The sequence below is a fragment of the Penicillium crustosum genome (genome assembly GCF_028827405.1).
Source record: "Penicillium crustosum strain IBT 35664 chromosome Unknown utg000002l_segment0_segment0, whole genome shotgun sequence".
NCBI lineage: Eukaryota > Fungi > Ascomycota > Eurotiomycetes > Eurotiales > Aspergillaceae > Penicillium > Penicillium crustosum.
The window spans coordinates 6,848,433-6,862,395 of record NW_026623123.1 but is presented as its reverse complement, the minus strand read 5'-3'; the positions used below and the strand labels follow the sequence as shown (position 1 = coordinate 6,862,395).

At 48.1% G+C, this 13,963-nt stretch overlaps 6 protein-coding genes across 6 annotated transcripts; 2 read left to right on the top strand and 4 right to left on the bottom strand.

Moving 5' to 3' along the window:
• Window positions 1–103: 103 nt before the first annotated feature.
• N7487_006127 (SGNH/GDSL hydrolase family protein) lies at window positions 104–1,131 on the bottom strand (the record flags this gene model as incomplete). The annotated part of the gene is made up of 5 exons (XM_056873874.1): window positions 104–237; window positions 295–685; window positions 761–839; window positions 890–929; window positions 996–1,131. 5 exons carry the CDS (start codon window positions 1,129–1,131, stop codon window positions 104–106), a joined length of 780 nt encoding a protein of 259 aa, XP_056731594.1.
• A 3,126-nt stretch (window positions 1,132–4,257) lies between these two features.
• On the top strand, window positions 4,258–7,114 carry N7487_006126 (putative voltage-gated chloride channel (ClcA); the record flags this gene model as incomplete). The annotated part of the gene is made up of 3 exons (XM_056873873.1): window positions 4,258–6,450; window positions 6,507–6,899; window positions 6,956–7,114. The coding sequence occupies 3 exons, from the start codon at window positions 4,258–4,260 to the stop codon at window positions 7,112–7,114; spliced, it is 2,745 nt and encodes a 914-aa protein (XP_056731593.1).
• A 281-nt stretch (window positions 7,115–7,395) lies between these two features.
• N7487_006125 (dihydrofolate reductase) lies at window positions 7,396–8,232 on the bottom strand (the record flags this gene model as incomplete). The annotated part of the gene is made up of 1 exon (XM_056873872.1): window positions 7,396–8,232. The coding sequence occupies one exon, from the start codon at window positions 8,230–8,232 to the stop codon at window positions 7,396–7,398; it is 837 nt and encodes a 278-aa protein (XP_056731592.1).
• Window positions 8,233–8,664: 432 nt separating this feature from the next.
• N7487_006124 (RNA polymerase II mediator complex head subunit MED22) lies at window positions 8,665–9,372 on the bottom strand (the record flags this gene model as incomplete). Its single annotated transcript, XM_056873871.1, has 3 exons — window positions 8,665–8,931; window positions 9,048–9,187; window positions 9,261–9,372. The coding sequence occupies 3 exons, from the start codon at window positions 9,370–9,372 to the stop codon at window positions 8,665–8,667; spliced, it is 519 nt and encodes a 172-aa protein (XP_056731591.1).
• Window positions 9,373–9,482: 110 nt separating this feature from the next.
• Window positions 9,483–10,149, bottom strand: N7487_006123 (uncharacterized protein; the record flags this gene model as incomplete). Its single annotated transcript, XM_056873870.1, has 3 exons — window positions 9,483–9,773; window positions 9,796–10,008; window positions 10,129–10,149. 3 exons carry the CDS (start codon window positions 10,147–10,149, stop codon window positions 9,483–9,485), a joined length of 525 nt encoding a protein of 174 aa, XP_056731590.1.
• Window positions 10,150–11,858: 1,709 nt separating this feature from the next.
• Window positions 11,859–13,505, top strand: N7487_006122 (uncharacterized protein; the record flags this gene model as incomplete). Its single annotated transcript, XM_056873869.1, has 1 exon — window positions 11,859–13,505. One exon carries the CDS (start codon window positions 11,859–11,861, stop codon window positions 13,503–13,505), a length of 1,647 nt encoding a protein of 548 aa, XP_056731589.1.
• Window positions 13,506–13,963: the final 458 nt, after the last annotated feature.

The window sequence follows — 13,963 nt, the reverse complement described above, 5'->3', positions numbered from 1 at the left end:
GCTTCATATAACTGCTCACGGTTATCTTATAAATTAAAAACCCAAGCCTAGCCTAGTTTCTTCTTATATCGACCATAATAACTCGATTTGTGACTTCAGCAACTCATTTCGGTGCGTCAACCCATGAGGGGAACACCATTGGAAGGACCTCCGGGGTCTGATCCGGCCAATTGGCCCGGATTACCTTCATAAGCTCATCGTAGACGATGCGGTTACCGGCGGAAGTCAGATGCAGACCTGTATAACGAGTGAGTACAAGGAAAAAAGAAGTGGAATATGGACATTTCCACGCACCATCACTGAGGAAACTAGACAGTGTGTCATTGTTCGGCACATCGCGAGCCCCAATCAGAGGTTCTCCCTCCTTCCAACCAGTGGGCTTCATGAAGGCGGACCACAAATCCACTACTGGGATATTGAGCGATGCACCGACTTCGCACGCAGCCACTGCATATGACTTGGTGAAGCTGGCGGTTCTGCTTGGGAATGGAGTGTCCTTTGCAGCATCGAAGGCCTCCAGTTGATGCTCATTTACGGGAGGTGGGCTGATCAGAATGAGTCGCGGGCTCTGTGCGCGTGTCGCTGGGTGCTGAATGATTGTCTTTAGGTTCTCTTTATATTGATCCAGGGGTACATGCTGATTGTGGGTTGGAACGCATGCATCATTGGCACCGAAGAAAATAGTCTATTCGATGTTAGTCAATTGGTCCTTTAGATATATCCGTAATTTCAACTGGGTCTGGAATTAAGGTAGACTTACCATGAATCGCACATTGGCCGTCTGCGGCGAAGGGAAGAACTTGTCAAAGACCTTGACAGCATGGGCGGTTGAATATCCACTGTTGCTTATTAGCATATCTCAGTCTAGTATAGCCATGGATGATCTTACGCCAGGCCGCGGTTGATAACATCCAATCTGCGACTGTAGGCTGGTTGTTTTTCTCATTAGCTTGTTGACCATGCAAATCTTTGGGGGTATTGGAAGAGTAGCTCACATTCTTGGAGGGCAGCATGAAATCCGAAACCTATCTCTTGGTTGCAGGCCATCTGTGTGATGGAGTCTCCGAAGAGAAGAAACTGGTCGTAGGGCTTGAATGCATCCTCATTTCCCTGGGTCTCGATGGTAGCCATGGTGAAGCAAGAATATTATTGTAAGATTAAATTAATTGGGGGGTTTGAAATTGAAGTTATGGGGGTCGGGGGGCTTATAACTGTAAGCAACGTGGACAGAAGAGGAAGTGGGGGAAGTCACTCCGCGGACGAAAAGGAAATTGGTGGAGCTTCGCTTGTCTTGGAACTATCTGGGTATGGAATGAATATAGTAATACTTTCTCATGAGAATAAGTATAATATTGCTTATCTAAATCTATAGAATCTCAAAGAAATTTATCCACTAATCATTTCATCGAATTGGGAGATTCGAACCCCGCCCGCACTATACTAATACCCTAGCACTAATATAACATAGACCTTTCTAGGTTTCAATCATATCAAGGCACATAGTTATAAGCCTATAACCATATTTGATACATACAGCATCACTAGTTTGGAACTCTCGTGCACTTTAAGAATGTTCTTCTGGTTCTTCTCGTCCTTCTAGCTGTAGTAACAGTGATCTGTATCCATTGTCACCCCATCCCATTCCACTTTGCTCATTATGTTCAAAGGAATCATATGTGAAAATCCTCGTTGAATCCGCGAAATTCCTGGAAATGCAACAACCCCAATCGAGCGATGCGATAACGACTTGGCATCTAGCTTAGATTTCGCCTAGCCACCTCGTTATTAAATCAGATATTGTGTATAGATAGTAGGCAGGAGCTCTCACTCTGAAAACCTCCAAGATGCTCACCACTACAATATCCTTGCAAGCATCTGTTGTGAAGAAATTTGCAAAGTTCGAGCTCTTTGGCCTAAACAAAAGCTCGGTGATTTTACACACTTCATTCTCCCAAAGTTGCGAGATACTGACTTTCAAATTTTCGGGGACAGTCTCCGAGAGATCCTCGGCATCCATGAGTGGTAGAGGGCCGGAAGAAGACGAATCCAGATAGGAGTAGTAGTCTTGAGATGGAAAGGAGCCTTGGTGGGAGGTCTCGGATATTCGAAATGTCAGAGTTAGAGGATTCAAATCAAAGTTCTTCTGGGGGTGATATATAGTCTAGACTAAAGAGAGGAGAGCCTAGGAAGAGAAAGCGTGACTAGTTTCCCCCCGCCGCTTAAAAGTGACAGGGGTCAATCTCGCACCTAAGGTCAAGCGCGTGTAAGTATTCCGCGAGATTCGCACTTTGATGAGATATAGCCATGATTTTGTTGCACATACCTATACATACAACTGTTAAAAAAAAAGCTGGCGTAGAAATTCCCCCATATCTAGCTTATGGCTAGTCCAGTGCAAATAGTGTGTTTCGTGTCGCAATTTCTAATCTACTTCGCTCATTAAGCAAAGTTACTAGAGATAGAAAACCAAGGGATCTAGTAGGTGGAAATATCAAATTACACAAATGGGTGGGTGTATATAGAAGTGAAGTGCTATGGGCTATGAAACAATCGAAGTATGCCAATGTGCAAGCACAGGAGTAAGAAATTTCTCTTCTAACATAGCATCGCTGTCTAGAAAAGCCTTTTTGATGCCCAGCTTTGCTCCACTTTTCAGCATACTTCCTCCGTATGGGGGACTGACTTCGGGACTACGAAGCTCTAATTTTTCTGTGAGTTTGAGCAGCACACGTGCATGTTGTTGTACTTAATATACACTTTTTGTATGGAGTTATATCGCGAACTCGGCCCATAAAACAAGCTTTGGGGCTTCCTACTTATTTTATAGTAATTTGCACTCTAGAAGAATACGCTAGGAACATCTTAACACACTTGGAGCCCTAGCCACCTAAGACCATTTAAAGGGAGTTCGCTAGGAAACCCTATTTTGAATCAACTGGCTTGTCAAGAAGTAATCAATAAAGTACCAAGGCTAATAATAATTCAATATGCTACCCTGACGTAGACTCACTCTATATCTATGAATATCACAATTGTAAGATCGTCCTAGCCCATGACTACCACCTCGCCGCGTGGACACTTGACTGGTGGGCCTCGGACATTGTAGATTCCAAAGTCTATGACCACAATTATATCTTAGATTAGACTGTCTCAGGCACCAGCTCCTAAGTCTTGAAGCTTATACATGCCCTAAAGTAGACCTCGGGACTCGGAACAGGACCTCAAGTTAGGCCCCGTGCTAGAGGATATTTATATATCAAGAACGTCAGACATCCAAAAGAGGCTAACGCTGTTTAACCTAAGATGACAGCTTTGTTCGAGTCACACACCCGGCCCCTCACACGGTGGCGTAGGCATCATAAACCATGCCAAGAGATCAGCGTCGCATGGTGATCGGATTGGACAGTGTCTGGCACAAGGATCCCTTCAGCCGGGGGCGATACACACCCAAAATGGAAATCTCAAGAATGTTAAACATTCTAACCGGGTTTAGCAACTCAAGGAGATGATTCCAGGGCTATGACGCAGACGCTCTCCAGTGCTCTCGGTGTTACAAGTACGGGCGAGTATACTTATGTGCTGCCCTACAATATAGACAGAAGAGTATGCTCCTTTTACTATCAATAATGGAAAATTTGACCCGAGTGCAGGATGATCAGGTTGAACAAGGTTTCTGCGATCAAGTGGCGGCTGCATCATGTCGAATCGCGAATGTACATTCCACACATCGTTGAATCATTGCAGCGATACCCCGGGACGCTTTGTTTCGGGGTGTTGATCGTCGGAAAAACGCGGGGATGATCAGAGGGGAATGCCACATTGGAGATAAACCATCGAATCATCAGCATAAAATGCTGGGCATTGAACATTCAAATTACAGAGTAAATATATTAAAGATGGACAAAATGACTCTAGTGGCTGGTGGGTCAGCATTGGACTTTCACCTGACGCGTCCCCGCCGTTAAGTAGATCATCTGTGATGGTCACCTCATCTTAAGACTCGGACCCTCTTTTCTCACCGTCATCTCTGTTTCTTTGTGTTTTTGTTTTTTGTTTTCATCTTTCCTAAGAAAATAGCTCTGGGAAGAGAGATATGTTACCCAGTAAGTCAAGTTACTTGATCTCTTTGTTCGTATGAGCTCTGTTCCACCGTGTTTACGTCTGATGTGGATCACCTCGCATATCTCCAAATGCTGCCAAAACTGACCCTTGCCAGCCCCACTGAACATAATTGAAGCATAAAGGCTTCTCGGCGACATGCCTCGGTCCCTTCCAAAGTCCACACCTGCCTTGCGCGAGCAAGAAGATACCGAAAACACGCGCAGTGCCCAAACTGCTCCCCCTTCACCGAATGCCTACAGACGATCTCAAAGCTACCTCTCCGAAACGCATACCGAATACCAGTCTCTCGATGCGCCCTTAGAGATCACAGAAACAACCAGCCTCCTCGGGCCCAGTCAAGACATCCGGCGACGAGCTCCGCGACGATCTTACACCAGCACTTCCGGAGTGTCGGGTACCGCTCCCGAATCACTGAGACACCTCCTGGCGGCGGGCAGCCTGCGCCGAACGCGAAACCATAGCCGTGCAAACTCTACAGGAAGGCGATTCAGTCGGCGAGGAAGTATAGACGGCAATAGCAGACCTGCTAGCCTTCCTCCATCCACGAAAGACAATCTTACCGCCTCTTCATTTTTAGATGAACGTACTTGGTATGATCAATTCACTTCTACCGATTGGGTGCATGACAGCATAGCCGATGGAGCACGACTTCGCCTCCTCCGCCAGCGGAAGGACGTGCGAGGCCGATTGCTGGCGGCCTTCGACGGCGCGCAAGGATGGATCTTGGTCGCGCTTATTGGGTGCATCACGGCCTCGATAGCTTACTTCGTCGATGTCACTGAAGGGTCGGTCTTTGATTTGAAAGAAGGCTTTTGCACGACTCGGCCTTTCCGCAATCGACGAACCTGCTGTGAAGGGGTGGCTGGTTGTGATGCATGGCGGCCCTGGTCCAGAATCTTCTCGCCGTCGGATACAGAAAGCCAGTGGGTTGACTTCGTCATGTTTGTCTTTTGGGTTGTGACGTTGGCCCTCATATCGTGTGCATTGACCCTGCTCACAAAAACTGTGGTTCCTTCGTCTATTTCTCTTGCCACGCTTGATGAAAACCTGGGCGCCGACTCCCGTGGTACAAAATCTGGCAATGGGCTCGGTGCCTCGGCTTCTCCTCTTTCAGAGACAGAGACGAGCCCAGTGCATGGAACTCTGCCTAATTTTCCGTCTCGTCCAGCTATGATCTACTACTCTGCTGCTGGCAGTGGAGTGGCAGAAGTCAAAGTCATTAATAGTGGTTTTGTTCTCCACGGATACATGGGACTGAAGACTTTGGTCATTAAGACTATTGGCTTGATCTTTAGTGTTTCGTCTGGTTTGAGTCTGGGCAAAGAAGGCCCCTACGTTCATATTGCCACCTGCGTAGGCAATATCTCCTGTCGTCTGTTCGCCAAGTATAACCAAAATGATGGAAAGCGACGAGAGGTTTTGAGTGCTAGTGCCGCCAGTGGTGTTGCTGTTGCCTTTGGTGCTCCGATTGGCGGTGTCCTCTTCAGCTTGGAAGAAGTCAGCTATTATTTCCCACCCAAGACCCTTTTCCGGACGTTCTTTTGTTGTATTGCAGCCACATTGTCCCTCAAGTTCCTAAACCCCTATGGAACAGGTAAGATAGTCCTGTTTGAAGTCCGGTACCTTTCCGACTGGCAGATCTTCGAGATTTTCATTTTCATCCTTCTCGGTATTATGGGAGGCGCCGCTGGTGCGCTCTTCATCAAAGCCTCGAGCTTGTGGGCACGATCATTCCGTCGTATTCCAGCCATTAAGCGATGGCCAATGCTTGAAGTTTTCCTTGTTGCGCTGGTTACGGGCATTATCAGCTTCTGGAATCGGTACACGAAACTTCCTGTTACCGAACTTCTATTTGAGCTAGCTTCTCCTTGTGAGTCAGATGTGGAAAGTACGGGCCTGTGTCCTCGCACAGACGGTATCCTTGAAATCGTCCAGTACCTTATGGTGGCGTTTGTGATCAAGAGTTTCTTGACCATTATTACGTTCGGTATCAAAGTGCCTGCAGGCATCTATGTGCCGTCCATGGTTGTTGGCGGCTTGATGGGACGGATTGTTGGACATTTGATCCAGTACTGGGCTCTCAGACATCCCACCTTTTTCTTATTCGACTCTTGCCCTGCCGTTGTTGGGATTGAGTCGTGCGTGACTCCAGGAGTTTACGCATTGATTGCGGCTGGGGCGACCATGTGTGGCGTGACACGACTCTCAGTCACTTTGCCTGTGATCTTGTTCGAATTGACAGGAAGTCTTAACCACGTGCTTCCGTTTTCCCTGTCGGTGCTCTGTGCCAAGTGGACTGCGGATGCCATCGAACCTCGCAGTATTTATGTAAGTCTTGCCCTCCGCTTAGAAATCCAACACGGCGTTATACTAATTGGAATCAGGACCTCTTGACCGACATGAACTCCTACCCCTTCCTTGATAGCAAACTCCAGCCTACCACTGATGCCGAGCTGGGAGACATAGTCCGGCCAGTGCGGAAGAATCGCATCATCGATATCTCTGTGTCGCCATTCGTACCAGCCACGGATCTCCGCTTGAAACTGGAACACCTGCTCATGGCAGGCGAGCTAGACAGCGGACTTCCAATTCTACGGAACGGTGTTTTAGCCGGTCTGATCCCAGCACCAGATCTCGAGTACGCACTGGACACCCTCCGCGATGAGGAAGAGAATGCCGTATGTCTGATGGCTATGGATACTTCCAGAGCCGTCTATGACAGCGATAACGAGGACGAGGATGTGATCCAGGTGGATTTCAATCGATTTATTGACCCTGTAAGCTTGGTTACCCTTCTCAATATCTTGGCCAATACTAATGTGTTTATTCATAGGCTCCGATTGCTCTTGATATCCATTCCCCTATCGATTTGGTCTACCAATGTTTCGCCAAGCTCGGTCTTCGTTACCTCTGCGTTACTCAAGACGGGAAATATGCCGGCCTGGTTCACAAGAAAGCCTTCGTGAAATTCATGAAGGAGAATAGCGACTAGGCCGTGAACGTTGGTCGACCACTTCGCTCTTTTCCATTTGCATTTTTTTTCGGGCGTTGCCGAGGCATTCTGATTCAATTGTTTGCATAGCCTTGCATATCCTCTCATTTCATATTTATTTATTCTGCCGGCTCCCTCAACCAACATTGGCACTGTGTATAGTTTCATTGTACATCTTTTTGTTATGTTTTGGTTTGATCTGGGGAGACGCGCCCGAAGTACGAATCTTTGAACATATTTGACTAGTGAATTATCCACAGAGGTCCATATCCTACCCATGTCTAAGTCAATTTTTCAAATCCAACCATCTGAACCTCAACATCTCCATCTCCCTTCCACTCCCCGTCAACCTCCTCGCCAACCCACTCGGTAACCTCCCCAGGGCTAACAGCCCGCCACCCATTCTTCTCATCCAGCCCATCCAACGGGAAGAACGTATCACACTCAAACGAAGCAGGCGCATCCACAGCCCCCTTCCGCACAACATTCGTCATAACAACCCTAACAGGCCGACCGCCCAACTCCTCAGCACTCATATTCAACGTAGCATTATAAATCTCCGCGCCACCAATAACAAAAATCTTGCCAAGCTTCCCCTGCGCCCCATACACAGAGTCCAGCTGCTCCAACGCCGCGCCCAGACTCGGCGTAACAATCGCATCCGTCATTGGGTCCACTGGCGGAGCCGGAACAGCTTCCTTGGGCGGGTTCAAAGCTTCCTTTTCTGCACTCGTAGCCTGTGCCTGGGCAGCCTTGGCCGCAATCTTTCTTTTCATATTCCCTAATTCCGTAGCTACGCTCTCGCGAACAGAACCGGACGTGTCGCGCGTGATCACAACGTTAATTCGCTTCGCGAGCGGGCGCAGCGAGGCCGGCACGGAGTCGTACGTCTTGCGGCCCATGATGATTGCGTTTGTCATGCCTGGGCTCGGCGGGCGGGATGTCACACGAGCGAAGAATGACATGTCTGTCTTTATGCGGGGCCATGGGAGCGTGCCGTTTAGGCCGATGCCTAGGCGCGTGATTTCGTCTTTTGTGGTTGTTGACGCGGTGCGGATCGGGGTCGTTGCCACGATTAGGGTGAGGGATGGGAGGGGGTGGGGATTGTGAGGTGGCATTTTGGTTTGCGAGGTGATTGCAGTTTGCAATGAGGTAACTGGGGTGATGCTTGGGTTGTGAGGGAGGATGTTGAATGGTGGAGTTGAGGTTCGCGTCGCGGGCACGATTCCGATAACGATTTCTGCTTATCGCCCCGCACTATATAGCTACAGGTGGGCTTGACATGTGTCAATTTTCTTTAGCAGGGTATTTGTGTCATGGTCGATCCAATGTCAGTAGGGAGAATGTTACGCCATTGTTCTTGTCTAGCTCAGTGAGCGAAGTAACAAAGTAATTGTAAACAATGGGTTTGAATTCAATATCACGAAAACTAAATGCGCCGTAACACCAGTCCAACGCCAGACTTAAGGAAACAAGTGGGTATCACGCGCGAAACAGCCTCAATGGCCAACGAACAAGATAACTTGACGGAGATCCTTGGGGAACCACCCTTACTTCTCGGGTTGCTCAAGCTTCTCGGACTGCTCAGTATCCTTCGACTTCTGAGTGTCCTCTGACTTCTCAGAGTTCCCAGGCTCATTCAACGATGGCATCAGCAATCCTCCATCGAGGGCCTTCTGGATGGCCTCCACATCCTCCTCCAGCTTCTCACGACGCTTGACGTCCCGTTCGTCTTCGCCGAGGGTATCGAGCTTGCCGAAGAGCCAAAGCTCTTTCATAAGGCGGTGCAGGGCGAGCAGGTCCTCTGCAGCACGAATCTAAGGTAGCGGAATGTCAGTCTCGCTCTTTGGTATGGATTTTGAAGCTCAATTGCATCCTTCTTGGGAAGGCTAGAGCTAGCCGGGTGAGACTGGGGCGGTGCATGTCAACATACCAAGGCAGTGGATTCGACATCAATTTGGAAAGCTTCCACAGCAGCATCAACGTGACTGGTGCCGTCAAATTTGTTGGCAGCAATGGCGACGATGTTCTCGAACCGCTGCAGCAGCTGCGAGATATCATAGTCGACGCGATCTACCGAAATACATCGTTAGTCAAAAGGAATGGAGTAAATGTGAAGCTGAAGTCGCTCGAATTTAGCACGTACCAAGCAACTCCTTGGCGGTTGGACGAGAATCCATGGTTGGAGCTTTCTTTTTATTGTCTTCAGACGATGATGAGGATAAATCGGAGGGAGGATAATCCGAATCGTGATCCATGTTGATTGCCGATAAGAATAATTGTGGGGCAGGGTAACTCGGGTAGATACGGAGAGAAGCCGGTATAACCCGAAGTCAACATTATATAGTTCCAACATGGTCCAGGGCTGTCACATGGCGACTGGCTCTTCCCCAGTTTGTTGGGCTAGTTCCAACAAGTCAGCCACCATATTTCCATATTTTGCTCTTCTATGTCTCCTATCCCCCTCGTCTTCCAAGTTGAAGACCCGCTGAAGCCATGTGAATAGTCGATGTGGGAGTGTCTGCAAATCTAGAAAAGAGCTTTGAGGCCCCAAAAACAAAGAAAGCCTTTGAACATTTTTACCATAGACGAAATATATGGCAAGATCTCCACGGCCCTTCTGACGAAAGATAATTAGCCGCAATTCACCCGCAGCTAGCTTATTGGATTTGTTATAGAACTCGGCCACCGGCCACATTATACACCACATTATACACGAGGAATAGGATAATCTGTAAGCCCTCGAACGAAGGATAGAATGAACTAAATGGCCCCTTTCCTAGTCGGAAAATCAATTGATCTGCAAGATCTTGAACGTTCATAACATCCCTGTGAAGATAAGTGATCCTATTACTTAGATACTTCTTAATCTCGACGAATATGCCAACTAGCTGCTATATGACCTTCTCTTTTTGCTAGGCAGTGGCTATTTGCTAATATAGAGACTTTCCGTCAAGCTATTTCATAAGAATGTAGTCAATTTCAACTAAACTCTCTTAATCAGATTCACGTACCCAATCAAAGATGTTAGGCATGGGAATGCAAGTATGTCACTAGAGGTAGGTAATAACGACAACTCCGCTTCGAAGCATCCAAGATAAGTCAACACTACACGGTATGAATTCGCTAAGCGTTGGTGCAGGGAAACATAGCCTAGAACGATATAATCGAGTGCATAACCACATACTAAGTAGAGTGGAATTCTCAATTTTCTTAATAGTAAAGTCTCATTACCATAGCCGGTCTTCGAGCAGGTATATCACAAAGTCTTGGTCCAGCTTTAAGCATTTATGCTATGGCTTTTGGCTATGCGTATGACAAGTGTAAATCTGCACAGCAAACAATCTCATCCTCTTTGTGCGGCTAGTTATCCACAAGTCTACCATTCGTAGGACTAATGAGGCACTATGAAATGTGTATGATATTAAGATAATGTACTGGGGAGTTTTGAGGTGAGAGTGAAGAAAATAATTGACAAGGAAAAGAGACAAATGAAATGGAGGAGTATAAAGATAGCTAGTCCTACCTATGGATGCTTTATCAGTCTTTCAGTTCGCATGGAAGAATATTACGGCCTACTAATCCATCAGATAGCCTTGTATATGTAACTGGTGATACTGAATATGGTTGCCAAATGGATATGATATTATTGAGTATTGACCCATAGATAAGCCTAGGGCTCTGCAGGCTGCGGCATAGAAAAATGGTGACATTCAGTCAGGGAATGGTAGATAGGGTATAAATCTCACTCGATGTAACAGCACGAATCTTTGTGTTGATATTCTGTGTATTAAAATCGGATGAAGACCGTACACCCTGTAGATCACTCTTTCAGCAATACAGGAGGGTACCAGCGTAATATGAGCTGAGATAGCATGGCATTAACCGTGAAGTGCTTGTTGTAGACACAATATTCACCCTAATGTCTAGTTAGAGGTAGGAAAAATAGGTAACTATAGGTGTCTTGGAGTAGTGGAGTCAATCGAAGTAACCTTCCAAGGTTAGAAGGTCTAGCCCTACGTCAGTAGGGCCTATGATCGTCCTTTTTGACCTCCACCATTCTCTCCGCCTTGTACTCCGCCTTTTACTCCCTGCCCTATCCTACTGTGCGTCACCGCCTACCACAGTGACAATGGCTTCGGTCCAAACTACGCGGCTCAATGACAATAATAACAATCCTTTCATCCCAGTGCTAGATTTGCTACCTAAAAAACTTCTCCTTCGTGTCTTTATTATCCTTCTACGACCTTCATAACGGCAATATTGTGGTACTCTGCTCTCCATTTTGCTTGACTCCGCTTGCACTTCGACGGCTAAATCATCCGTAACGCAACTTGTGCGTGGCGCATCACATATTCTACGCGACTGAAAACGTCGTCGCATCTTTCTGTGAACTTGAAGTCGTCTGCGAATCACCTAAAATTCAACAAGAAGCCCTCACTACAATACCGACGATCTTGGAACGCCCGGGCATTTCCTTCATCTGTGCCAATACCACCGTCTATTTCCCTCAACTCACTGCTGGATGTTCAGATAAAGTCCCCGGATACTTGACCTTCGAAGACAGGGTGGACGGCCGGTGGGCCGTCTCACAGATCGAAGGCGGAAGGGGATATTGGAGAAAAGGTGTCCAATTCCAGTGCTGCCTTTCGTGCCCCTGCTCTTAGAGCGGACTATTCCAACTACCCCGCCTCAATTTGTTTACTTTCTTTTTTTCCCTTGAATTTAAAACACTAGATTGGCAATGGATGCGCAGTATCCCTTTGCTTCCCGTGACGATATTTGGCGTGTCTTTGACGAGTTGAAGGAGCTCCACATTGCCCAGTACGAGCAAGGAGAACGGCTCGCGCAACTGGAGCGTCGCCGAGACGACGATGCGCGGCTGAGGAGTCCTTGGTGCCCTGTCTCGCCATTTCCGCATTCAGTTGGGACAATCGCTCCAGGTAGCCCACCTCTGCCGTCCAGCATTAGTTCGCCATTTACCAAAACATCCCTTCCGGACCCCACTTTTCACTCTCCCCCGGATGCTTTCAAAGGATTCGATCAAGCTCACCATTCCGCAATGACTAGTTCTGCTGTGGGGTTTGAAAGCGAGGACGAGCCTAGACGGGGTGCGTCGCGCGCCAACAGCGTCCGTTTTGATGAAAGTGCTATCCACGGAAACGCACAGGCTAGCCGTTCCAGCAATGACCTCCCTCTGCGGACCGGCAGCGGTTTAAGTACCCACCCGCTTCTTGAGCGCACGTTTTCTCACCAATCCGATGGGCGATTGAGCTCATCTGGTCACTCACTCCATTCCACTCGGACTAATAGCCTGCGTCTGAACACCACTCGGCTCCTCGGCACTACACCTATTGAATCCCCTTTGATTCCCCCTCCTGGACTCTTCTTGTTGGGACCGGTCCCGTCCATCATTCGGTGCTGGTTGACTAATAATTTCACTAATGGTTCTCTCCTCTACGCAGCCGTTTGCTCCGGCTCTTACGTCTCAACTCTGGGTCTCTCCATGATCCGCAATCTTGGGATGGAGAACATGATCGTTCGTGATTGTGATGCTCAATACATCAAGCTTCCGCTCTATCTCCCCGAAGCACTGATTCATCCATCTTCGTCGCGCCCCGGAACCCCTACTCATCAAGTTCCTGCATTGACCGTCCGCTTTGTGGTTCGCGAGACAGAAGTCAGCGATAATATTCAAATCATCATCGGGAGTGATGTGATGCGTGCGCACAATGCTGATATTTTGTTCTCGCAAGATAAGCTGATCATGGTGGACGACGACCACAACCGTGTGTCTGTCCCCCTTGTGCGTCCCGAAAAGGACTCCGTCTTCAAATCTCTTTGCACTTCTTCTAGTACTCCCAATTCTGGAGACATACTAGGACCTCCTACTCACGCAAATCCATCAGTTGGTATCATTGGCCGGCCTGCCAATGTTCAGCAAAAACCGGCCTCTGCACCCCCATCGACTCGTCTGCCTGGCAGCGAGAACACCGATCATCACAAATCCAATCTACAGAACGTCCAGCCTCATGCTCACATTTCAGCCGAAACCCGTCCACCCCCTGCCACCCCAGCGACTTCTGAGCCTACTAAGACCGAGGATGTGCCTTCTTGGGGCGGCCCGTGGCGCCGCGATGCTATGAAATCCACTAGCACTACCAAAAAACCGGCCGATAAGCGTGAGATGAAAGTCTTCCGCACCGGAAAGTCTGCGAGCCATGCGAACCCCACAACTTCAGCATCGGCCCCTAGCAGTGCTACCACTGAAAAGGGCGACAGGTCGTCTCTACCGCTTACTCCTTCTACCCAGCATGGTACGCCGAATCCCGTGGGTGGTGCATCGGCGTTTGGATGGCTTAACCCTCCCCACCACCACACCTCGTCCTAGATGAAACAGACTAGGACTTGGATTTTATGTTTGATTACATCCGGATCTGAAATTATCTCGGGTTTTACGGCATGATACGGAAGGGTTGTGATTCCTCGGGAATCAGGCAAAAGTGAGAAGGAGATCAGGCCCTGGGTCCCGAGGCTGCCGACAGCCACTTTTTCTTTTTTCACTTGTAGTATTGTCGGAATTGATGGCAATGGACAGGACCTACAAAAATAAAATAAAATCAAAAACACTGTTATGATTACCACCCAAAGTTCTATGGCCAATGCCAACACTTAGCATACCACCTGGGCATCCCCGGGGCCGTGCCTGGGTCCACATTAGTAATCAGTCGAGCGAGCCCTGGAGCCCTGGAGCCTTAAGAGCCTCCCTTGAGGGCTGGAGCCTGGAGTGCAGAATTTATTATAAACATGGGCTTATGCTAGCATTTTCCTGGCAAGATTACCGTCGTG